The sequence below is a fragment of the Sceloporus occidentalis genome, unplaced genomic scaffold, assembly GCF_023333645.1.
Source record: "Sceloporus occidentalis isolate IW3139 unplaced genomic scaffold, rSceOcc1.0.p SCAF_52, whole genome shotgun sequence".
In the NCBI taxonomy this organism is placed as follows: Eukaryota; Metazoa; Chordata; class Lepidosauria; order Squamata; family Phrynosomatidae; genus Sceloporus; species Sceloporus occidentalis.
Window position 1 is genome coordinate 5,419,471 of NW_028317032.1, and position 26,730 is coordinate 5,446,200.

Consider the following 26,730-nt stretch of genomic DNA (forward strand, 5'->3'; position numbering starts at 1 on the left):
TTCATATAGCACCAGCATTGTGTATGGGGGTCTAGCTCGTTACTGTACCCAGTGTTAGTTGACAACCAGGCCCAGGTTTTACATTAACAGCTGTATATTGTCATAAATACTGTATGATGCATTCAATATGCCAGCCGCTATATGGAATATGCTGGCTCTTTATAATTACATTTACATTTATATCCTGTTTATTTATTTTTTAGATATTGTATAAAACTTCAGAATAGTTCGGCGCGTAATTCCAGCACCAGGGAGGTCACGTCTTTCATCAAAAAACAAGATTCACGGAGAGGACAACCTGGTTTCTGCTGGAATTGCAAAATTTCTGACTCATGTGAGATGTTTTCAGTGATAAAAAGAGTGAGTCACGTGTTACAATGAAGTGTTTAACGAAAGAAGACTGTGTCCTGGTAATCCCCAGACAAAAAGTCACACAAATCATTACTCGTGTACCCACTCTGCCCAGCAGGACAGCTCTGCGAATCTGCCTCTGACATCATTCTGGGCTCTCTCCAGACATGGTATTAGTCATCGGACTTGGCAGCCTTGAACCAACTCGATGATAGAGATCTAGGTTTTCAGTAGTAAAATAAGCAAAAATGCCTTTTTAGTTTCATGCATCTTTTTTATCTCTAGTGTATTTTTAGTGGACTTTAGTCCATAGGTGATTCTGTCTTTCAGCTGTTCTTCAGTATCATAGTCCCTTCCTATAGATTCTGTTGATAGTTTCAGTTGTTTAGAACCCTGGTTCCCAACGCAGTGAGCCGGTGGAAAGACAAGCGGGAAGTAATGTCAGGCATTGGCCTACTGAGCGCTGGCAGAAATATGGCCACACCAGATAATATTGGACCACACGGGACACACTGATAACTCTGAGTGTAAAACTTAGACACACATGCCCAGACGCAGCCTGGCACAGATGGCTTAGGGTTATGTTCCCCAACCCCGCTGCTGTGTTACCTCTTGGATTTGGTGACGCAGATCAGTATCTGTGCTCAAGATCCTCTGCTACCTGCCCTGACTACGGACTGTCTGACTCCATTCATTTACTACGGTCATGGTGTGTCCACTATTCACAGAAATACTGTATATAAGTGCTATGGAAGGATTATTTTCTCATCTCGCTTTCCTCTCTGTTTGGTAAAATGGTACAGACTGTTTCCAGAGACACTTGAGATCCTCATCAAATAAGCTTCTTGTTTCTATCTGGTTATTAATAGCCATGATAAATAATGTATATGGAGAAAATACTCTGAAAGCCATTACTAGAAAGTGTCTATCTAGGGAAGAATACATCTCCTTACCCCTTGTTTCCGTAAATGAAATTATGTCATATACATCATGTACTTGTTATCTCATGTTTACCCATTGTACGACGATGCGGAATATGATGGTGCTATATAAAATGGATTAAAATAAATAATAATAATAAAGCTAGAACGACAGTAACTTGCCTTGGTGTTGTAGTGAGCACACAGGCATTTGGCTCTCATAAAAACAAGGCAAGGCTGAGGACTAAACAAAGCTCAGGACTAAGTAAAGCTTGAGCCTTTGGAGCAGACAGACAAATAAGCCCAGGGGATGGGGCCAAATGATTAGCGTCCAGAAAAAACTTTCATGTGAAACATCAGGGTCATACTCATGAGGAAGTTTAGACATAAAGCAAGATTAACATTTTTGGGGTGACATGGAAGGCAAGGAGCTTGTAGCTTCATGGTAACCTTGCTCCATCTATACCAAATTCTTAGAACATAGGTGGTCTTCATTGGTTATATAGCGTTACATAGGGGGTTGTTTCTGGCTTATGCCTAATATGCCGAGTATAATCAGTAATCAGGTAAGTCCAAAGTTTAATAATTGAAGTTAAATAATGGGGTTTCTATTAGCTGCTGTCAATCATTGCCTCTGTTTAAATATGAACAGTATAAATAATAGTGTTCTGATTCTGTATAAATGAAATACGTTTCATATGATAATATAATAATATGATAATATAATAATATGATAATATAACACTTGAGAAGCGATACATGCTGTACGTCATATTACAGAGGTTCCAGTATGGCTTCGAAGAATTACTCCATGGAGACGGCTGGTTAGACGTTATGGTTAGATGGGGGAAACTGTGTCTGTCCATCAGCGCTATTGTTAGTATAAATAGCTCATGTCAGATAGCAGACAGGACTGCGGCTTGTCCCCGATCTCACAATGCCCCGTTACAGAACATGCGCTGCAAATATGTGATAGGCATTTCTTGATAACCCGCTATGCTGGTAAAATGAGACTATGCACATTCCAATTACATCAGCCTCCACGTATTTACCAAGAATAACACAGCTGATTTTGTTGTCTTGAAAGCCTTCTGGTTCACAGTGGGTGACACCATAAATTATTTATATTTTACCGTACAGACGTAAATAATGTTTCTGGCCTTTTTCCTTTCACTTAATTTCTGGCATCTTTAGTTGAAGTTAATACCTTTTATACAGAAAAAAGATGTAAAGTTATTTCAGCTCTCAGGGTCTCAGAGGTCTCTTCTTCACCTTTCTTGCGCATATTACATGATATTTCTTTTTTCTCCAAACGTAGGATAAAATTATCTTGACTATGGGATCTCACTATCTACGGCTTGGGGGGGAGAGAGAGGGGAGATGTGATAGAATCATTTAAATACTTTATGGGATTATCAAAGTACAGGAGGGTGGTTTATTTCAAAGGAGGAGAAATCTTACAACAAGAAGCCATAATCTAAAGCTAAAGGCTCAGAGGTTTAGATGTAATGTAAGGAAGTTTTACTTTACTGAGAGTGTGGCGGATAAACGGAACAGCCTCCCATCAGAAGTGGTAGAGGCTAAAACAGTGAGGGAATTTAAACATAGGCAAAGTAAGCAAGTAATCAAAGTAGTGAATGATTAACGCCGCCACCGGCTAAGCAGAGCTGCTCATCTGAACAGCGAGCGACATGTGCCGACAAACAGGGTAATGGAATTCAATAGCACCAGGAAGCAGTGAGTGCCGTCTATAGATTAATATGCATCGGATTTCCTGTGGCAGCTAAAAGGATCTCGCTAAACAGAAAGCTGTTTCACACTCACCGAATGTTTGCCCAGCCTAAGGTCAGGCTGAAAAAAAGAGTTACTTTTTCCTGACTTTCAGGAAAAGTATGGTGAAAAATAAAATGAAATTATATTAGATTTTGCAACTTTTATTAATTGATTTTATTTATTTTCTCTATCCAAACTATATGTGTTTTTTTTTATACCTCTTAACATTTCAAATAACCATAGTGGGTCACACATACCACCCTGCTGCCCACAAGTCCTGCTGCAGACACCGTCTCTATCTTCTGCCCCCACTACGCTTTGTGTCCTCACCTTACCTTCCTTCTGCCTGCCTTGTTGCCCTTCGCGATGTGACTTTATGTGGCGTAGAGAGTACTGTGGAAGGTGGGCCAGATGAAAGCTGCCACAATTCTGCGTTGCAAGTCCTGATCACTGCTATGAGGGACAGCAGGACAGAACCCCCCCAAAAAACACCAGTGTCCAATGTAAATCAGGACAGTCGGAAGGTATGATATTGCACGTTTAAATGCATGGTAGTGTCATCAGTGAAGGGCTGGCAACTTTCAGCCCAAATTTACTCTACGCACCCTGCTGAATTTAAGATTGAAAAAGTACCAACAAAAAGGTTAAAAATGTCCCCAGTGGTTCCGCCTAATTAAAAGAGAAGCCCAGGAAGCAATTGCCCTGTCCCGATCCCCTCCACCCTCCCTTGAGTTTCATGTTGAGGCAGTTGAGCATGGCACAGATAAATGGGCCAAGGTGAAGAAAATCCAGTCTGGTTCCGGGGCCAAAGCCAAGTGCCTTGTTGCACACTAAGGTCCTCAGGAGCTGGAGATGGCCTGTGCCCACAGGAGCCGGAGATGGCCTGTGCCCTCAGGAGCCGGAGTGCCCTCAGTGATGCTGCTCTGCCTCAGCTCCCCCAAAACACCAGGGTTAGGGGTAGGTAGCAAAGAATGTGCTGGATATTTTAAGTAAATGCCCCAGCAATGACTTCCACGAGCCTTGTCATAAACATCAGTGTCTGGATATGTGCAATCTGGCCACCCCTGCACCGTGCCACACATCTAGTTCACTATTATAGTGCTTACAAGTGTCTGGTTAGTTATCAGGAATGCGTGCATGCGGTGACTCATTTTATGTCTACGAGCCGCCCGTCTGCATTTCCTCCATGAACGGACCACACCTACAGTAGGTGAAACCTGTACAGATGCCTTGCTGATTAGAGCGCCTAAACAATCACTACAACAAAGTACTTTCTTCACTCTCACACAGGCCTGGACAGGCCATCAAGTAGACCCGGGCAAATGCCCGACGGTGCAGCTGATCCAGTCCCTGAGTGTGCCACAACGGCCGATGGACTTCAAGTGAGCGGGACGATTTCCATCCCTAGCCTGTTCCCACTCAGAAAACTTAAGAGACATTTCAGCTCACCACCAGGACCTGTGTACACGGCACAAGCTCACATTTCACACAAACAATGTTTCTTGTACAGCATATTAGAGTATATGGAGGATGCATTTGGGGGCCTATATCAGATGCACAGTGTGTATTGCATTAAACCAGTGCCAAAGCTCAGTAATATAATTATCTGCTTCTCAACTTGTAAAATGTATAACCTTAGACTTTATTATGTTGAACCCAATGCTGGAGTGTTACGGGCATTTCTGTGCAGAGAAGGACTTTTTACATCATCCCAGCTTTAACGTGCAGCAGGAGGTAATAGCATAAAAGCTTGGCACGGTGACTCACGCTGGAACCTCTAGTGAGAATATTTCCAGATTATTACATCCTGATTCTCTTGTGTAGCTTCATGGCTCAGAACTACAGAATGCAACCTCTGTGAAGACTTCTTCACACATCTTGGTGTCCATGTCATAAACAGAGATGCCCAGAAACGTATAATAAAACAATTTACTAAGGGATATTTAAATTACAACAAATAGAAACATTTATAACTCCAATTCCCTGTGTGGTTTAAGATTTGAATACATAATCGTTTGTGTGAAGATCCCATTCATTGTCTTGCTACCTGTCACAATGTATCAAAGGCTTTGTGACTCACAAGTAAGTCACTAGTGGAAACTATAGATCTGCAGATTAGTAATGATGTCATCGGGAGCTTGCAAGCTAATATAATGGCTACGATTAGAATGTGATAAGTACCGGCTATCAGCAGAATGTAACGTTCCTCGTTGGGGTTGTTTTAAAAAGTAGATGGAGGAACAGTTCTGGTGCACAGTTTTAAAAGTGGACTTATTACCATAGAAACCAATGGAATGTTCCTGCTAATTATAAAATTATATAAAAATATAAAATTTTTATTTTTACAAAGGTTATTTGGATGGTAATACTGGTGCATAAATGTGTAGCACCAACAATTTACACAGCCTTTTTGACAGTATAAGCATTGAAAGGATATGACAGAGCAAGAATTAACAGACTAAGACAGATATATTAGGTAAAGAGGGCCCGGCTCGCAAGCTTACAATCTACATAATCTTGTGGGTGTGTGGGGTATATTAGGCAGCAAGTGAATATTTTGTCCTTTAACTTGATGTGTTAGAAGCAGGAAAAATGGGCAAGCATAAGGATCTGAGCGACTTTGACAAGAGTCAAATTGTGATAGCTGGATGACTGGGTCAGAGCACGTCCAAAACTGCAGCTCTTGTGGGGTGTTCCCGGGCTGCAGTAGTCAGTACCAAAAGTGGTCCAAGAAAGGAAATGCAGTGAACCTGCGACCGGGTCATGGGTGGCCAAGGCTCATTGATGCAGGTGGGAGTGAAGGCTGGCCCATGTGGTCAAATCCAAAAGACGAGCTACTGTATTGCTAAAATTGCTGAAAAAGTTAATGTTGGTTCTGATAGAAATGTGTCAGAACACACAGGGCATCGCAGTTTGTTGCATATGGGGCTGCAGAGCTGCAGACCATCCCATGCTGACCCCTGTCCACTGCCGAAAATGCCTACAATGGGCACATGAGCATAAGAACTGGGCCACAGAGCAATGGCAGAAGGTGGCCTGGTCTGATGATTCATGTTTTCTTTTACATCATATGGATGGCTGGGTGCTAGTGCATAGCTTACATGGAGAACGCATGGCACCAGGATGCTTCCATTGAGGGCCCACCTCACAATTTACAGGATTTAAAGGACCTGCCGCTTACGTCTTGGTGCCAGATACCACAGCGCACCTTCAGAGGTGTAGCAGAGTCTGGTCTGTTTTGGCGGCAAAAGGGGGGAACCTACTCAATATTAGGCAGGTGGTCATAATGTTATGGCTGATCGGTGTATATATTTCTACTTTTATCTGCAGAGTGACCTCTTCCCAATCCCGCTTTACTGAGATGCCTACAGAATATTTCCATTCTAATGAATTGTCTTATTTTCAGCTATAAACCACAGCTGATTTATAATTAGAGAATCCTCTGACTGTATTTTCCTGCATACATGGCTTAAGTGTATCCTGATCTATCTATGTAATCACAGAGTAGACACAATTCTCCCTTTTGTTTGCTTTTATTCTACAAACAGTTGCGTGTGAATTAAAAAAAATGAAGCTTAACATAATTCCACACTTAGCTCATTGGCGCAAAGGAGATTTTCAGAATTGCTTCTTAACTCCCGGGTGTTAGATTAACCTTATCTATACTGTACCTATTATAATTACAAATACAGAATCTATCAGTACCCCAAACATATATATATATATATATATATATATATATATATATATATATATATATATATATATATATATATATATATATATATATATGTAGTGGACCTACCCTTTCCTAGTTCCTTGTTCAGTTTCCTGCCCAAACCAACATTAAATATGACCCCAAAATTAGTCGTTCCCTCATCTGAGGAACATAAAGACTATAAGCCGGTGAATTCCAGATATTCTCAGGTTTGACTGGTTTAATACTTATAGTCTACAGATCCTGAAAGGTTGAGGCATGGGTGAAGTGTCCTTAGGAGTTTTTGAGCAGGGTCACATTTACAATCCAGACTATCGGCACAAAGGTTACCAGTGCCCACATATACCCAACAAACAATCAAATGTTCTGCATGGCTAGACAAATGTGTGAAATCGGTAAAGAATGAGCAATAATGATAGGAATGTGACAAAAAAATAATGTGTGCTACTAAATGGATAAAGTATCCACAACAAGGCCAGGACTAAACGTTTTGCCCTTGTTTCTCTCTATGCTCCTGGCTCTAGGCACATGCCTAGTGTACCTGGTGTTCTCAGCTGCCGAAACACACAGAGAAACATAAATGCGTCCTGTCCTTCCTGCTGTAAATAAGTTTGTATGGCTTTGATGAGTATGCCAATTAACAAAAAGCTGACTTTAGTGGATTAGTACAAATCAAAGAAGGGATTTTAATAAAGCATCAGTCTGAACGCTTTATATCATTTTCCTCATAATGCATCAGCTTGGCGTGTGTTCTTTAAAGAAGAGAGGTTCTTATCAGAACGCAGCAGACGCTCACACGCTTCCACTGATGCAAACATCAATAGATGAACTATAGGGCCAAGACACCCGGGATTACCGACTGATGAGAGCAGGCCGGGTCTGATTTTCATCTCGGGTGCCACCAGAGCACAAAAATGAAAAATGATGGCCTTAAGGAAAAAGGATAACTTGGAACACCCATGCCCACCTCCCGCAGGGACCTTTTGAAAAGTCCTGAGAATTATTTACATGTATGAGGTGAAATCCATTTTGGAGTCAAAAAGGAATTTTTCTCTTTTTTGAGGCACAATTAGCAATCGGTTAAGTGCTTATACTGTATTAGTAGAAAGGTTGGAGCTCTTTTTAAACCTAAATTACTATGTTTCTATGAAAACTTTCCCAGATAGAACATCCTCCAGCTTTCCCCTAAATAGGGCTGCGTTGCCTATTGTGTGCACCGGCCTGCAGCCTTGTGGCATGGAACACACCTGTGCTTAACCATAAAGGGGAACCCCAGTAGGTTTACTGTTGGTGGTACAGCTGTGTGGTCAGTAGGGTACTTAATGTTATGTGCTTAGCTAACTAGTGTTAGGTGAATTACACATACCGTGGCCAGCGATGGAGCTGACTGGACGTGGGGATATCGCATGCATGGAGAAGTGTCCAGCAGCACACTCATAGAATGTGAAAGGGTATTGATAAACCGTGTAACTCTTTCTATTCAGTGCCAGCCATGAAGACAGGTCAATTTTAGAAAAATAGTGCTTTTTTCCCAGAAACTCCCAGAAATTAAAGCATATGTCAAGGAGCATGTTTGAGGCATTTTGATTCACCCTCAAGTAAAATGTAAAGAATAATTGATTGGACCATCTGGGATCCTCACTTTACAGAATCATTAAGTGGATACTCTGCATGTTTCCTGACAACTGTTAATACAATCCTAGCTTGCGGGCGTCTGTACTCAGTTCTTGTCCCGACACAACCTTGGTGTCATCTGACGATGGACTTTATCATAAATGTTCTACTTTTCTTAGAACTGGTTGAAATGTGTGACTTTGTTCTTTTGAGTGTTTCTTTATATATGTTACAAAGTCTTCAATAAACTATTACAAAGGCCTTATAATCCTCAGTGGGCAAGAATTATGCTGTGCAAAAAGCCATGTGGAATGACTCATTCACTTAACCTTGCAAGAGGCGAGCAAAATATCACTGAATAAAACCGTATTATGTGTTCTGTTGGGCCTGCATAATGTTTAGGATTTATGTATACATTATACAGGACTAGCATCCGAACCTTCATAATATATAGTGAAGTCAAGGAGCTTAGACACAACTCTTTCAGTAACTCTCCTAGCCCATTATTGTCCCATTTAGGTCTGCAGAACACTTCCATACATCCACACTCTATGAACATTCTAATCTCATAGAAAAGATGAACTGTAAGTTTGAGTTTTCTAGGATAGCGAGCGTTAGGGACACTTGGGAACTATGGATCCTGAAAATAGGGATATCTAGCAACCGTACCATTTGAATCTTAGTTTCTCCGCGTTGGTACTCTTCTTCCCCCAGTATATACCGTATTGGCTCGGATATAGGCCGCACCCGAATATAGGGCGCACCCTAAAAGTTAGGTGCTTTTTTAATGAAAAAAGTTCTGCCCCCCCCCGAGATATGCTGCCACTCTACCCCCCCCGAGATATGCTGCCACTCTACCCCCCGAGATATGCTGCCACTCTACCCCCCCCGAGATATGCTGCCACTCTACCCCCCCGAGATATGCTGCCACTCTACCCCCCCGAGATATGCTGCCACTCTACCCCCCCGAGATATGCTGCCACTCTACCCCCCCCGAGATATGCTGCCACTCTGTCCCCAAGATGTCCCCCCCACCAGACTTACCGGTGCAGACTCCACGGGGTCTTGCGGGGGACATCTACACATAACACCTATTCAACTTCCGGTGCCGGCACTTCCGCCGTGGTAAGTACCGGCAAGGAAGATTGTTCGCGCAGACGTTCACCGGCAGCGGCGATGCGAGCAGAAACAACCTCCTCTGCCGGCACGTCTGCAAGACGTGCTTTAAAAATCTCGCTTGCGGGACTCCCCCCGTAGGAATTCCCGGCAAGGGAGATTGTTAAAGCACATCGTGCAGACGTGCCGGCAGCGGAGGCTGTTTACGCGCATTCTCCGCTGCCGGTGAACGACTGCATGTCCCGGGCGTCGGGCGCTAGACCCCGAATATAGGCCGCACCCCCACTTTAAAGACTTAAAGTGGGGGGGGAAGTGCGGCCTATATTCGAGCCAATATGGTACTACAGCATCTGCTCAGATAAGCACTCGACGGTCGTGCTCTCAGACCAGTTGACCGAATACTGACCATGAATTAAATATGCTGTTCATTTCTTAATCCATTTTAAGATATATACAATGCGGCTAATCCCCTCCTTGACTTAAAAAAAAAATGATTTCATTGTTGCCAAATTAATAGCCAGATTTGATGCTATTAAATACAAGCCTTCAAAGAATGGAGATTGTTTGCAAGCTGGATGGTAATTAAATAAAATCATCCTTACGACACTCAGTTTTCTCTGTTATTCTGATGTTATATTATTTTCATTTTGTCGCTGGTGCGAGCCCAACAGGGCCCAGGCTCTATCAGGGTGCCAGCCCCTTGATAATATAACATATTAAAGGGACACTCCGGTGTCCAACGCAGTTTCGTCAAGAACAATGTACACTTAAGTACTTTATTATGCATGCTCCCACCCAAAAAAATAAAAAAACACTTAACTTTAGGAGAAGCTGCAGTTCCAGGGGTGCAGCATACTACCCCCCTCTGCTGTCTGCTTTCCGGAACAATTTTGGCTGCTCAAAGCAGCCAATCATTTTCAGGAAAGTGTTACCATTTAAATCACCAGGTGGACTTTGCAATCAGATGCGGCAATCAGACCAACACAATAACTCTTGGTGTCCTAGGCAAACAGTAGCATCCAAAGTGTGTCCTTGGGGGCTGCAAACCCAAAAGCCTCAATGTGTCCATTGTTATTTGTTAATTATGAGCTTATAACAGAAATCCTAAATATTGCGGCCCTGGTGGACTGAACTGGACTGCACTCCCTAAACAAACAGTAGCTGGACGCTTGCCTTTATTTGCCCAAAATAAAAATAATTGCATTTGCCATGGCTGGCTGACATCAGTGGAATTACAACGTTATGCCTTAGAGGAGTGCCTGGTTGAGTCAGCCATGAGCAACAAGCTCTCTCTCTAGAAAATCATACTTTTATTGCCCCCAACCCATGGGCGTAATATATGTCTAGTGTTGTTTGCCCCACTATGGGCTTTCCAGTTACGTGCAGTAATATGTTCTTTCAAAACATTGTGGGACAAACCCAGTTCTACCACGCTCATCAAGGAGATTCCCCAAGGTGCCCTCTGTGTTCAAAAAAGAAAAGCTTCCTGCCCCAAATTTCCCCATGTTTAAAATAAAACATTCCCCTTTCCCAAGGTCCTTCATGTTTTTAACCCCTTAATGACAAACCCCGTACATGTACGGGCTCAAAATGCATTGTTTTCAATGGGTTTTGGGACCGCCCATTGTCCTTAAGGGGTTAAAAAGCCCATGTTGTTGGATCATGCTGTCCACGTCACAAGTCCATGCTAGGGCAAGTAAAACCAATTGCAGCGCAGAACACAACCATTGAAAGCCTAACCATGCGTATTGAACCTGAGACAATCCATCATGCATCGACATCAAGCACAATACAGAGTAGCAACGGCCATCATGGCACAACAGAAGAAATATTTAACAGTTCCGGGGTGCGAAAAAGTGGTATTACAGTAAGAACAAGGATGGGGGGCTTGGTTGTAAGGGATATGACAAAAGTCTAAGGTCTGAGAGGACAGAAAGCTGGGGATCAGTATCCTGAACAAAAACGTACTTTAATACACATATACACACATATTTACACACACTCACTGTAGCACACATTGACATTGCCTGGAACCTGTCTAAAGAGCAGCTCACAATTGTGGCAGCTGCCACGCCACCGCCGCAGGCTCATGCAATGTTACATTATGTGATCCCATTAAGCCAATTGGTGGCTCTGTATGTTTAGGGGCCTTCTCATGATGACCTGAAATCCTGATTATGTTTACTGTAAGCTGGAACAGGGCTCGCATCATGTACATGAGATGAGCTTTTACCGGCCATAACACGCATGCCCTCCAAATACTGAGTGGCCCTGAAACTCTTCTCTTGGGATGCCGCATAGTCTTCCGTCCTCTGCCAACTTTCACTGCAAATATTAAAAGCAGAGCCGGGCTTAGCGCCAGGCCAATGGCCTGGCCCTGGGGGCTACCCCACAAGATCCCCCCAATGTGTCCACGATGTGCAGGAGACATGCACGAGATATATGCCTACACTGGCATTCTGTATGTGCTAAAAAGACATGGCGAGTGCTTTTCTGGGGCGACAAAGAGAGGTCACGCCTGGAGCGCTGTTTGGTCGAGGACCGGGCCGAGCTGGGTGTGATGCAATCTGCATCACCTATGCAACCGAATCTCTTCTACTACTAGGTGTGATGAAGCAGCCCTAGTAACACCTCCTGCATCTCGTCGCCGTGCTGGCATGCATGCTGTTGGATCACGCTGCCCGCATGCATGCTGTTGGATCACGCTGCCCACATGCATGCATTCCTCCATCTTGCAATACATTGGGCAGAGCAGTCCCTGCCATGTATTAGTCTGCATGCTGTGTCATGCGTACCACGGGTGAAAGCGTCGATGGGCGGCTGGATTTGAGGTGGATTTCGGTTCACCGCGTGAATAATGCAGCCCTGTCGTGACATGTCAGCTCCGCTGTGTAATATGTGACTCGATCGTCAGTATGCGGTTGAGTCACTTGGCTCGCACAATGCGTCTCCTGCCCGTCCATTACACTGCAGGATGCACCATGTGAAGAAATGCACGTCAGGGTAAAGCCCATCTGTGCGGACGCATTACACGGAATATATCATCAATGTATAAGTGTGTTTTAGTTATTATTACACACTGAATGCTGCAGTCTTTAATGGCGAGCATTTCATTGGTTGGAGGATTGCCCTTCTGCCCCTGGTCTGCAGTCACCCCAGTCCTCGGTATCACACTCCTCTGCAGGAAGCCCCCGCCACGCCCAGGCTTAGAGCAGCGAAGGGTGTGCGGGGAGAAAGCTGCAACTCGGTTGCCACGGAGACAATGACGTCATCACACCCTGGATCCCATTGGAGGAAACCCCGTGGCCCAAGCCGCAGCCTGTCGCTCAACCTAACCCTCCCTTCTTTTCTCCTTCACGGCCCCGCCCCAAGCTCCCGCGCTCCTCTCTGATTGGTAGACATGGATAAGGACACGCGGAATTGGCGGCTCTCCCCCTGGGCTGTGATTGGCCGAGTCTTCTTAACACCTCCTTCTTGCCAACGCCTGGTAGTTGGGTTTGGCTGCGCCGGGAGGGTGTTTTGTGAGCTGAGCGTCAGTCTCCAGGTTTTCTTGTCCTCCCTTTTCCTTCCTCCGCCGGCCAGCGGCTCGCACGGTGAGTCTAGGAGCGGCTTTGCCTCTTCTCTATCCGAGGCCTCTCCGCAGCCGTAACCTCTTTATATCCCTCTGTAAGCTCGGGGTGGACAGGGCACCTCCCGCTGGGGACTTAACTCATTCTGAGACGGCGACATACGTGCCGCCCCGGCCGGGTTAATCGCACAGGCAGGGCTTGTGCTGGGTCGATGTCCTGCAGGCAGGGCTACGGGGCTTGTCTAGAACGTTCTGCTTGGCTTCTAAATCCTATCTGGGTTTATCGGCCCGTCCCAAGCTGTTCTGTATGTGTGGCTGCTTCATGTATGTGCTTTGTCATGCTACACGCATGATGTGTCTGGGCTGGTGGTGGACGCGGTGTGATAGGTCGCATTGTGGATGCGTGATGATTGAAGGGTGTCCTGGCATCGAGTATTGAACGCCCGTAGGTTTTGTGACATGACGATTTTCTCATCCGGTGCGGGGTGTAGGTCTCTAGCGTAATCTCCGTGGGATCGGCCCTTGTATCCTCTCTGGGTTCCTTATATATGGGCTATGTATGTGTAGGTGTTTTGTGTGATCTTCATTTTACGATGTGTGTGTCTAAATCCACACGATTTTTTTTATATAGATTTATATTATAAATGTATGAATTCTGTAACCGTGTTAGTCTGGCCGGGTCATGCTTGTTCTTTCCTCTCGGTCCCGGTATGTAGTTAACGGTCATTTCGCCTCCACTGATTATCCGATTCCTGACCCCCCCCGTTTTCTGGCTCTGTTGCCGTGTAGAGGCAGCGATTGCCATCTTTTTTGCTAGATTCCTCCATGTCTCTGTATGGTTCCATTGCCCTGACTGTCAGACATGGCTGTATGTGCCTTCATTACACAAAGGGCTGGCCGTAGGATCCTCGCACATGCGTTAGACTTGTGGGTTCCATGTAAGGATGACACCCTTCCTTTTGGAATCGGCAGGAGGATTTCTCCTTTGTTGTAAGGAAAGGGGGGGTTTCGGGGGCGGTTTGTGGGTAGGAGCCCTGCAGGTGGACACGTTGCTGTTGGTCTGCGTTGGGTGACATTGGGAAGTGACACTTGTGTGTGTCAGTCCTGGTGTTATCCGAATATCAGTCTCTAGCACATGGCTTCCTGTCCTACTGACCCATTAATTCAATGACTCTAATTAGACTGAACATAATTCCGGGGTCAGTTCCTCTGGATTGACAGCGTGTCCTCTGGCACTTCCTGCTATGCAGTAATAAGACATTAATGCCTATCTTATCTATAGTATAGATAGGCGATCCCTGCTCTGTTGTGCATGTTGACCGTGTTTCTGCGGGGGGGGGGGGGTGATTAGATGGTATGGTCTGCGGGCTTTTTGTATGTTCTGCACTGTGATTGTATGTTGCGGTGCTGGAAGCCAGGCTCCCCTGAGGGGTGGGAGTGGAGGGAGAGGCAGGCAGGGCGGGGATGATCCAACCAGCCTGGAGACAAAAGGCAGGGCAGCCAGATTCATTTTCTTCTCCTCCCCCAGTTTGGTTTTCATCGGCGAGCTCCTCCCCTTACACTGACTCATGCCTTTAACTCCTTAGCTGCCAGCACGTAGGCAATCCTTGGATGGTAGGCGATCCTTGGATGACGGTTTGAGTAGTCGGACAGTGATACTTTTTTCGTGGCCAACATCGAAAGAGATTAAGTTACATAGGCTTCTGATAGAACAGAGGTCTCCTCTTCATTCCCGGCGGAATCTGATCCCTCACTTTAAAGCCGTTTTACCCAGAATACATTTTATGTAACTGCGTAAGGTGGGAAGCATGTTGATAACTTGAAAACCTTGTTTAATGATTTTATATGTATATATTATAAAAATGTGTGTGTATATATACTTGCATTTGTGTTTGCTTTAGTGTTTTATACCCTCAGTAGAATGCGATAATGCAGACTGCATCATAAGAATTATTCTGGATGACCTTTAACACTGTTACTTATCTTCACTATTTTGCTTTGTAGGTTTTTGGTGCCAGCTGTGCATTTGAAGCCAACTGCAGTTTGTCACCTTTAGATCACCTCTCAGCATCCCTTCCTCTCCCAGTTTCTCTCCTACACCCCAACTCACACTCAAGCCATGGACAAGACAGAGCTTATCCAGAAGGCCAAGTTGGCTGAACAGGCTGAACGCTACGATGATATGGCTGCCAGCATGAAGGCAGTGACAGAGTGCGGGAATGAGCTGTCCAACGAAGAAAGGAACCTTCTATCTGTAGCCTACAAGAATGTGGTTGGTGCACGGAGGTCGGCTTGGAGAGTAATCTCAAGCATTGAGCAGAAGACAGATGGGTCTGACAAGAAGCTGCAGATGGTTAAGGAGTACAGAGAGAAAGTAGAGAGCGAGCTGAAGTCTATATGTGAAGCTGTTCTGGTGAGTTTTATTCTCAGTTTTGTCATACTGTTTGCCAGAGCTAGATATTATGCGACTACCATCCCACCTGGCTGAAGGTGCAGGCGAGAGAAATGTTCTGATGTTAGAGATGGCTTTCCTGACACTTTACTGCCGGACACTTGTGCATCACGTGTCCCTTAGGCGTTTTCCGCTAGTAGCTGGCTTAAGTGCTAAACCTTAACACTTGTCTATGGCGCTTGTTAAAATGAGGTTACCATACATTAATGCCCCCTTCCAACAAACAAGACTCCCCCTGGAGACCCAATTCCTAATATTTATCTTCACGACACAATTTCAGTAAAGAAAATATTAATTTGCATTAAGTCTTACGTTCGAGGTTTACTTCCAGTGGCAGCCGTTGTGGCCGTCGGGTTTCTGCATGTTGTATTGTAGAGTAAATAATGGTATTGGGGATGCTGCCTGCTCCACGGTCCTGTCGATATTATTTCGTTGGGTAACAATGTGTGTTGCACTGCAATCCGTTATGTGAAAAGCAGCACTCTGGTATCCAGTGTCGTCTGACACGGAGCTTAAATCTCGACAGGCTATTCTTTGCACATAAAAGCTTCCCGCATTCCGCCCGGCAATTGGAATGTAAAGGCCGAGCCTAAAGAAATGCGTAATATCCTGCGTCGCCCGTTGGAGCCGTCTGTCCGCTGTGCTGCTGCATTGTGCAGGAGGGGCGCCATCTGGACTCGCTGGATCGATAGTTACTGGAGCTGCATAGATCCTGATGTGTTGCACTGCAGTAACACGCGTGCTGCGGATGCACCGTGTCGGCAAACACTGCAAAGGCAATTAGCTGCAGGCTGAGTAGATGATCTTATTATAAGCAGCCTAATGATTAGACTCCCCTGCGTGCTTCATACCACGTGACCACATGCAAGATGCCAGAAAGCACCGTTTTTTTTAGCAAAGAATTTTATTTTAAAGCCACTTTTATTCATCATTCTTGGCAATTGGTCGCACCTGACGTTAATTCTTCCCTGTGGGATTTTGCGTTTGGTCAATGATGAATGATTTCATTATTTTACTTGCACATGCCTTGGGGTGTTTTTTGCTTTTTTGGTCAGCTTTATATAATTTAATAACACCCCCCCCCCCCACACACACACACACGCAAACACACACAACAACTTTGCTGGGCTACTTGTCTTAACCCAATATTTGAGAGGTTGCACTTTGTGATGCTTAACGGACCAGCAGAGTTAGACCTCTGAATAAGGTTTCAAGATCAGAGGTCCCTGTGACAGGTTGAGAGTTTTCTTTGTGGTAACAAACGTTTGCCAAATATGTCATGATCTCAGTGTGTTCTGGACTTGTTCTATAGACCATTCCAAGCCTATCCAGGAAAGCTGGCTACTGTGAAGATGGCTTCTCTTCATATAGTCATCCCATGGGAGTCGTTCGGCTGGGTGCTGCCAGTCACATTGTGTTCTGCATTAACCCATTTCTGCCAACTATTGATGGTCCAAGACCAGAAGTACTGGACCTTCCCAGTCACCGACTGATTAGTTTACTGCAGGTGAAGCGTGAGAGCGCATGGAGGCACGAAAGGACCGTGGGAGAGGATTGACTTATCCCTCCCTCCCGCAGCGGGTCCTGTGCATAGAACCTGCCGAGGACAGCCGTCTGTTTCTTGAGTGGTGTTGGGAATTCAAAGCTGTCAGGCACCGTGCATCACAATGTATCGGAGTAAATCTGCATATGTACACGGGATGCTAGAACCAGAGTATGTAGCTTGCAGAATGAGTATATTTGTGAAGTGGACCCTTGAGTCTTCTATTGCTGGGGCAGCCCTCTAAGACGTTGTGAAGCTGTTACTGTTCTGGGGTATGTTGGCCGAATAGCTTGGATAGTTCATGATCTGGGAATCCCCCCCCCCCCCCCCCACCTTATCTGAGGAGCCCTCATACAGTTTTGTAGCTGTAGGGCCCCCATATAGTCGCCAGGAGCTTATAGATAAACGTGAAGCAGACGTACCTTTTTAAGTCTTTAGTGATCTGAAATGTTGAGTCATTTCTGTGTCGCCGTTGCATCAGAGGCTGCTGTACACATTTCCTGACGGCCTCCTCTAAGTGCTTCACAGTTCAAGGAAAAGGAAATGTGCGAAGCTCTCTGCAGCCTAATCTCTTCTTTGCAGTCATGAACTATGTTTTAATAGAAACTGTCTCATCAGACAACATAGTGATGGTACCTGGAAATTTACCAGTAGCCCCTGGGAAGGACTGGTAAAGCGGCAGTCATTAATCTGCTCCTAGGGCGTGAGATTCTGGGCCGAGGAGCTGCCAGGACTATTAAGAGGGAGCAATAACCTGGCATTTATTACTACCCTGTCTCTGCCGTGCCCAGCTTTGCTGTCCGGGGTGCCCCAAGTGCTCTCCTGGTACTCGTGTAGGCAGCAGAGGCTACAGACCACAGGGGTCTCCCTAGACTCGGCAGTGATTATTCCTTTAACTCCGGTAAGGTGGCTTCTATTATGAAACCCTTTCCTGGCTCACATTGTCCCAATTAATTTCCTTTAGATGTTTTTTTTATAGTTTACTCATCAATCTTTTCTGTGTATCTGTGGTTGAGAAACCAGATTGTTTAGGTAGAGTATGGACATCCTTGGCTGGTGCTTGAATATAGCAACCTGCTATAGCTGAAGGCATATTGAAGTACTCTGAGTAACACTCACCCTCTTGGTCCATAGTCTGGCAGGTCTTTCCATGGATTGGCTGATTGAAGCAGCCAATCAGTAGCAGGAAATCCCTCTTATTTAACTCACGGCAGTGCTTCCCACAAACGCATGCCAGGGTGTGAGCCGGAGGTAAGTACACGATGTGCAAAGATGTGTTCAGCCCAATAAATCTCGTGTGTGTGTGTGTGTGTGTGTGAAAAATGGGGGGGGGGGGGGGTGAATGTCAATCACCATGGAAAATATAAAGGGGCCATGCAGCCATTGTATGAAGTTTTTTATATTTGAAGGAACACTCGGTACCAAGCAGATTGTTCTCTGGGAATCACTGGTGCGGAATAAGTTATTTTGCATAGACCGGCTGTAACAGGTTCACCAAGAGAGCTGTAGTAACTCCCAGAGATCACCCACATGTATCCTCCTGTTGTCCCCGGAATCACTTCCAGCACCAGCCAGCATGCGCACCTTGGAACCCTGCTATGTGTACCCAATAAGTAGACACAACTATCTTGAACTGAGTACAGCGGGAATGAACAGTTTATTGTTGTAAAACATTGACTGATATAGCCACAGAACTTCATTAACATAAATTAACATTGATAAACAGGTAGACAACCCAACCTTTAATCCCCTTTAGCTACTGAAATCCCCCTGGCAGCCATCCTGTTAATGGGATTAGTTTAACAATGGAGTTCCTGCCTGTTTGGCAGCCAGGCTGGAGCCATCTCGGAGTACCTTGGGCTCCTGTATGGCAGGTCATTCTGTCACACGGGCTAAAAGAACCCCCGTTAAACCCACTGGCTGTATTAATAAGTGAGGGTTCAGACAGACAATCCAAAAGCAAGTTTATATCAGAGTGCAGCTAAATTGGTTTAGATTGTGGCTGATAGTTTTGGAATTGGTTTAAACGCGAGGAGCTCTTACCTTGAGGAAGCTAAAATTTGTACCAAAAGACAGTAGAAGTAGCTGGATCTTGTTTATCCGTTTCTTTCCTGCAGTCACCTCCCTCCTCCTCTGCCACATTCCTAATGCTGTCAGTCTGCATCCTCCAAAGGGGAGGACTAACTTAACGTGGAATGATAATCATGCGGATGAGAACAGGGCATTAAGCTGGATGCTCCCATTCTGTTAACATGTGGTGGATTTAGAATATATTTTTCTCTATAAACTGTAAAATGTATAATTTGGTGGGTGACACTCTGGCCAGCATTGTATGCAGAACTGTTGCATTCACCGCAAGCCCAACTGCTCTGTTCCATAACTATTCAGGATTCTGTCACTTTATACGGCCGCTTGTAGCTTTGTTCCGTGTGAGAGCCTGACTATTTCCGTAACTGGCAGAGGGACCCTGGGTGTGACACTGGATTCCCAAAGACATTAGAGGTATGTTGTTGGAGTAAGTGTGGATCTGTGAGACAGACAAATAATTACCGGATATATTGGCTGTTCCTCTACTCTGTAGTGGCTGTAAGGTTAGTTTTCCAGAAAGCCTGGATCACTTCAAGATGCCCCTCACTTTGTAGAGCATGTCCTGTTTTTCCAACCCAGTGGCACCGCACTTGTATTGGGTGGGACTTTATAGCCTTGACATCAAAGATTCCTTATTATATTGACCCAGATCGCAAAAAACCCTTAAGTGTCAGTCCTCCTCACAATGGGGGAAATAATCTTCATGGCTTCCTCCATAAACCCAAAGTATGAAGCGTACCCAGAATAACCTTTTCTTGCTGGAAAGCCGGCCAATTCTTGAATGTCCGTACCATACCTGTAGTCATCGCCTGTATTGGAAGTGCATTCCAGAGCTTTCCAGCCGTTACCTTGGATAACAACCTCTGTAAGATGGAACAATGGCTTATCTAATGAGAACAGGGCTTTTGTTGGCCCCATGAAGGCGCTCCCATGGCGCTGTGGTCTTCCTAGCTGATGGTAAATGACCTTACCTATGTGTGTGTGATTTTATAAGGCGCTCAGACTGTTTTATGATAGTAGCCATGATTTCCCTAAGTATTTGGTTTGTTGGCACGTTTACATTTTAACGCTACATGGTGTAATCTAGTAAAATTCTGTGGGATCTTGGCAAAGTGTGGCTCTATAATATTCTTTTCACCTCTATTTCCATTAATACCTGAGAATATTTGTAACACAAATAAGGATACGCAGCAAATTGGGGTTTTTCCATCCATGAAGCAAAGTACGTACACTGAAGACTTTTTAGCATATTCTTCCTTCACATTTTTAAAAAGTACACCTTGGTTACTCTTGTCCACACTGTTTGTCCACAAAGCAAACGTTCTCCACCTTTTGTGAGGTGTTAATGCATTGAGACTGTTTTGGCTATTGGTAACCTGGTTGCTGGCACATTTCCAGCCCTAGAATACAACTATAGCCTTAAATTTCTGCATCTAGTATATAAAACTTTTTAGAAACTCAAAGGACTTTACTTTACTGAGAGTGTAGTAGATAAGTGCCATAAAGGCCAATACAGTGAGGGAATTTAACATATAAACTAGTAATGGGTATAACTGGACATCCTCTTTCACCAACATGTTTCCTTCTATATGTGTATCACCCAGAGAAAGCTTTTGTTTATAAGCAGATGTTAATCTTTTAATAGTTTTAGAAGTTGGAGATGTCCGTTCCTTCCTGGTGGCCAAACCCCGTCATTGGCATTTATATCGTACGCATAGCTTTACTCAGAGTGCAAGCCGTAAACAATGAGATTAAGGGAGAGGCGGTGCCGCTTTCCAAGAAACCGCTCAATCATACAAAGTACTAGTAAGGAAACTACTGCTTGTGAACCACATTAATTAACCTTCACATCCCCCGATGGCTTACTGCATGCAAACCGATCCTCAAGAGGATGTACATTTAGACTACATTTATTAAAGGGGTGATCTGATGAGCTTCTTCGGTGGAAACTGCTTGCCTTTTCAAACAATGCATTAAGTAGGGTGGTCATTCCGGGATTCAACCTTCATATTGTACCCTAAAGAACAATGGAAAGGCAATGTTTGTATAGGAAAGATGGATCCTTTATATTGTTCCCTACTTCTAGAGATTTAGAGACTTGGCTTCTGTATGTAATACAATCCTCGGAGCAGGCTGGATTTTTGGGATGCTTCTGGCTCATCACGTACAGGCTAATACCGGTTCAGACACGCTTACCGGCATTCTTGCGTGAATAGCTGGTAAACCTGAACGGTCACTCCTTTGCCTGCAGTGGAGTTTCTTGGATGCGGTCATTAGATGTTTTCATATACCTACTGTGGGGGTTTCTTTCTAGTTGTCAGGCAGCTGTGTATCAGCCATTTGTATGTTTCAACCAATCTACTAGATAAACATCCTGACTCCTTATCAAACAAGTGTAAAAAGGTTCAATCGTGAATGCCAAGACAAGGGCTCTCTAACGAAAGTCTGTGGAGGAGCAGACTTCATTAGCATCGCCATAAAGCATTAGCTGAGTGTGGTGACTGAGCAGAGAAATAGCCAAAAATATCACATGACTGACAGCAATAGCTGCCTTCAGCTAAAGGAGCAAAATAAAACTAATTTCCACTCTGTTTAAGACATTTTTTTCCCCCCATGAGGCTTCTTGTTTGACACTGTATTGTGTAGCTCTAGTTTTGGGACACTGATAAACCTAAATTTTTTTTTGTTTTGTTTTTAAGGCCCTGCTTGATAAGTTTCTGATCCCCACATCCACCCAGCCAGAGAGCCAGGTCTTCTACCTGAAGATGAAGGGAGACTATTACAGGTATCTTGCCGAGGTGGCGACCGGAGCTGACCGAACTGGTGAGTACGTTTTTTTTTGGGGGGGGGGGGGGGGGGATGCTCGGCGCACTTCTATCTGTAATTCATAGGTAATATTCCATGTGAGCATTAGTGATGTATAGACTGTATATAACATTAGCAGTGCCGCCATAGCTGCCTCAACATTATGTCAGACCTTCAGACACTGAGATGCAAACTTCTGGTTTAAAGAAACAAACCACTTTTAGTAGCACTCTACTACCCACTACCTAAAGTTCCAACAATTGGTAGAATGAATCTGCTTCCCTTGCATAGATTTACCGCTTTACTGATTCATCAAAGAATCAAGATCAGTGAATACTCTGCATTTATGTAAATTTACACTCATTAAAGGTGTATCTGAAATGCGTAGAATGGAGAATTCCAAATGGCGCTCGTGATTAACTAGGGAACTGTCTTCTAATTCCCCGCAGCCGCGATAGAAGATTCCCAAGCCGCTTACCAGAAGGCGTTTGACATCAGCAAGCAGGACATGCAGCCAACACACCCCATTCGCTTGGGTTTAGCCCTAAACTTCTCTGTATTCTACTACGAGATCCTTAACAGTCCAGAGAAGGCCTGCCTATTGGCCAAAACCGTAAGTTCTGAATGTCTTTTTACAAAGTGCAACCGATGACAGCAAAGATTGATTCTGGTTTTTAGGGCTAAATTGACAAGTTGCATGTAAAGAGGGGAAACATCATTTTCTCTTTATTATATTGGTAACTGCGGGCTGTCAGTGGTGTCCTTAATGATTTTTAGAGCTAATTAACATGAGGTTTGGATCTGGTTCAGGCCATGGGCATCCAGAGACCTTTCCAAAATGATTTCCATTTACCCAACTTCCTTCTCTATCCAAATTTTTTTTTTTTTTCTTTTCAATTTTACTTTGGTTCTTTCCCATAAATATGTGGCTAGATTTGCTTTCCGGTCGATTATCTTCTAGTTTCCCATTGCTGGTTATAGTAATTTGTCCATGTTTTGTACATAGGCTTTTGATGAAGCTATTGCAGAACTTGACACCTTGAACGAAGACTCTTACAAAGACAGCACCCTCATCATGCAGTTGCTTAGAGACAACCTTACAGTAAGTATATCTGAGTGTGAGTGATGCCAATGAAGAGTCACACAGCTGGGTTGGCTGGGTACTTCCAACAGGGGCAATGTACTAGAATAACAGGTTTGATAAGGCTTTGGTACCTAGATATAAATGGCTGTTGTGTATTGAGACTGTTCTCACTATAATCTTAAGGGAACCTTCAGCCTGTCTCAGACATACATTGGCAAACTAACATCTACCCAAAACACTACTTGCCCTCGTTATCTTATAATTAAACTTGCTGTTTAATATTCCTCTAACAGATCTTAAACACTGATCGTTTTTTGTGGTGGCTGAGCATTAAGCTGAACGTCTGTGTTCATGTTTGCGTATTTCCTAGTAGGCACATTATAATTACAGGTTTATTCCTCCTCTGTGACATGCAAATGAGCTCTACGTTCCCTTATCATGGAAAAGTGCTCTGTAGTCAATGGTCTTTCATGCATGTGTACCAGTTATTCAAATTAAGGTTAATGGAAGGTAATCATTCTAGCGTCCCTAAATACATGAAACTGATCGAGGTCTACGCAGTTGCTTGCACTACTTGAGTAGTTTTAGAGGAAGCTTCAGTGCCCACCTGTGAAGATGCACATCCCGTACCCTCCATGTATCCACAAAGTGCTATTTTAACTTTTTAATAGGACATGGTTGAAGTCGCTGCGTGTGGACAGTGGTATTATTGGTGTGGGTTTATTAACCGGGTTAAAGGGTCTCACAACCTATTGGAATGTAGAAATGGGCTCCCGTATAAAATATTTTCTTTTCCTTCCATCAGTTATGGACATCTGACACTGCAGGAGAAGAAAACGATGCCGCAGAACAGCCCGAAAACAACTAAACAACCGGGCGCATCTCCCCTAAGAACCCTTTTTACACGTCTCCATTCCTTACTGCTCCACGTGGATTTCCTATAGCAAAGAAATTCCATCCATCTGTTATGGAAATCAAGTTTATAGTCTTTTTCACACTGCAGCTTTGGGGAAACTCCATTCCTTTCCCCTTTACCCCTCCCTGATATATATTTTTTTTTTTTTATGTTTTGTCAATTTTTTTCTGGTGTGCGGTTACTGCTGTAGAAAGTGTTAATGGTTCACTCCTGTAAAAAAATAAATAAATAAATGCACATAAGTAACTTCCAGACACTTATGTAGAGGACTTAGACGCCTATCTGGTATCTAAATAAATAAGAAGACATTTGGAACCACCAGTTTCTGCAAATGACTTTTTTTTTTCTTTTTTGTATTATAATGTAAAATGTATGGAACATGTAGTTTAAAAGCTGCAAGCGACCTTTATCCCCCACCTGCCCCCCAATACGGAATTTTTATTTTGTGGGGTGTTCTTTCCAGTAACACACTTAGGTTTCAGTCTTCACTGTGTTGCCCCTCTGTTTTGTTTGGGTTTTTTTTTTAAACAAATGTCAAACGTTCTGGTGTATTCTGGGGTACTTTTTAAGATTTGGGTGCTTCTCTTGTAACCAGATTGCTGCTGACAGGGCTTCATTGTGTACGTGACAGCGGCTATGGGGTTATTGTATCAGAAGCTGCTGATATTTGTGGACTTTTCTAACACCTTGTCAGTTTTATTATTTTTCTGTAATTTTGGGGTTTTGCTGCTGTTTGGTTTACAACTTCTGCCTCCTCCAATAAATCATCATTACACTCCTGGCTTGGTTCTAGTGTTCATTTGTTCAGCAGTTATTCACTTGGTGGCGGCGACAGCTTTTGCATTTATAAAGGTAATGTAACTCGAATAAAGCTGGAAACCAATTTTAATTTGGAGCAGATATATCACTTTCCCAAAAGTTACTGCTATACAGACTCATGGCATTGGTGATAAATAACAAGTTAAACAAACGGGGGGATTCGTGCGTTCAGTGTGATGCAGTCGTAGGCACATCTTGACTTTGCAGAATATCTAGATCTTTAAAATGCTCTGAAAGAAAGAGGATTGTTTGGCACAAACCTTAAACCCAGCAGAATAGGAACAAAGTGTTTCAGCAAATAATGGATAGGTCAACTGCATAGATTTAATGGCAAAATATTGTTCTTCCATACATCACGAAGGTTCTTGGAAAAGGTCATGCAGGATCAAACCTGTCATTGCAATGCCTTGGCCACTCGTGTACTTGTGAGCCAAAGACTACAAATTGAGAAGTGTTTGCATGTGAGCTAAACAGACCTCTACAACGAAGTGCTTCATGAGGTTCCCTGCTCCTACCGCCTGTTGGATTGCCTGCCTAGGGTGTTAATCTACTGGCCAGTCCTCGACTGTGCTCCTATTTTCCTTCTCAGACTCTTCTTTCACTAACCTGTAGTGCGACCCTCATACTAATCCTTTGTCTCTTATATCTAACGATCCATTTGTGTCCCGCATAGCTGCTGGATTTCCTACCTGGCCTGTTCTTACTGGAAGCGCCTGACTGTCTTCATCTCCTGCAGTCACCCGGTGTCTGTCGGGTCTATCGACGAACTCTGGTGACCTGATACAAATGATAGCGAGACTACCAGATGTAGCCTGTAGATAGATGACTTAGAAGCTAAATGGAATATTTTCCTGGCATACAGTGGCAGTACCAGTGGGTAATGTTCTTTCCTAGGGACAAGTAGAATCTAAAGAGAGTAAAGAGTTAAATTGCCCAGAGCCCCTCCTCCTTACCCATAAAACCCGGGACCTCTCGAAGAGAATCAGTTCTTTTCTTGTCCCTTTCAGGGACGGACAGGTGGAATCGTCAGGTCCGGACATTTTCGGCAAGCTGGTGAGGCGCACGGGTTGCTGCCTGGGGGTTTCGTTGCCTCCGATTGCTCCCCGGGTGGTGAGCAGAGAGGGGTCGTCCCTCCGTAGCGGTTCGCGTTACGGAGGATGTGGTGAGTCTTCCTTTTGATGTTCAGGAAGCGGGAGCATGCGCAGTTTGGTGGAACGCACGCCCGGGTGTCGTTGCGTTCCACCGAAGATCCGATCGTGCTACTGAGCATGCGCGAGTCGGATCTTCCGGAGGGCGGCAATTTTAAATTGCTTATAATGCGCTTTGCCTGTCTGACTGCTGGAGCTTTCGTCAGTACAGTGCAACCGTGTCACCAGCCCCCCCACACGGTTCAGAGGAGGTTAGGGTAAGATATTTTTTTATCTTTGCTCTTTCTTTTCCTCTTCCCTCCAAAAAAATTTTTTTTTATACTTGCTTTTGTTTTATCAGATGTCTAGTCCGGTGCCGTCAGAAAATCCGGATAAGGATAAGAGACCTGCTCCAGCTCCCAAAAAAGCCACTGCTAAAGCTAAGCATTTTACATGTGCTGAATGTGCTACTCCGCTTCCCGATGGCTGCAGAAAAAAATTATGTAACTCCTGCTCTGCTGAACAGCTTGCTTCTGAGAAGCGTAAAGACCTGCAATCGTTCCTTGGGTGGTTCCAGGAAAATTTGGCGCAGACATTTGAGGCGTTTCAGTTCTCCGCGGCTCAGACCCAGGAGAAAGTTAAGAGTGGGTCAGCTCACAAGCGCAAGAGGTCCAGGTCTTCCTCTCCATCTGACCTTTCCTTGGGTGAGATCTCCCGGTCCTCTAAGTCCTCATCAAGTGACAGTTCGGAGGATGAGATGGTTTTTCCTCCCCACGACCTCCGTAAGTTCACCAAGGAGGTGTCTCGCCTACTCCTGGAGGATGATATAGGAAGAA

The 26,730-nt window shown here is 44.4% G+C and overlaps 1 protein-coding gene across 1 annotated transcript; it reads left to right on the forward strand.

The window, feature by feature from the left end:
- The first annotated feature begins 15,179 nt into the window (after window positions 1-15,179).
- On the forward strand, window positions 15,180-23,900 carry LOC149288368 (14-3-3 protein theta-like). The gene is made up of 5 exons (XM_089491832.1): window positions 15,180-15,473; window positions 21,843-21,966; window positions 22,398-22,561; window positions 22,955-23,050; window positions 23,838-23,900. Exons 1-5 carry the CDS (start codon window positions 15,180-15,182, stop codon window positions 23,898-23,900), a joined length of 741 nt encoding a protein of 246 aa, XP_089347958.1.
- Window positions 23,901-26,730: the final 2,830 nt, after the last annotated feature.

Coding starts and splice junctions, on each gene's coding strand:
- LOC149288368 (XM_089491832.1), top strand. CDS start 15,180: ATGGACAAGACAGAGCTTATCCAGAAGGCCAAGTTGGCTGAACAGGCT. Junction 21,967..22,397: donor GACCGGAGCTGACCGAACTG/GTGAGTACGTTT, acceptor AATTCCCCGCAG/CCGCGATAGAAGATTCCCAA. Junction 22,562..22,954: donor CCTGCCTATTGGCCAAAACC/GTAAGTTCTGAA, acceptor TTTTGTACATAG/GCTTTTGATGAAGCTATTGC.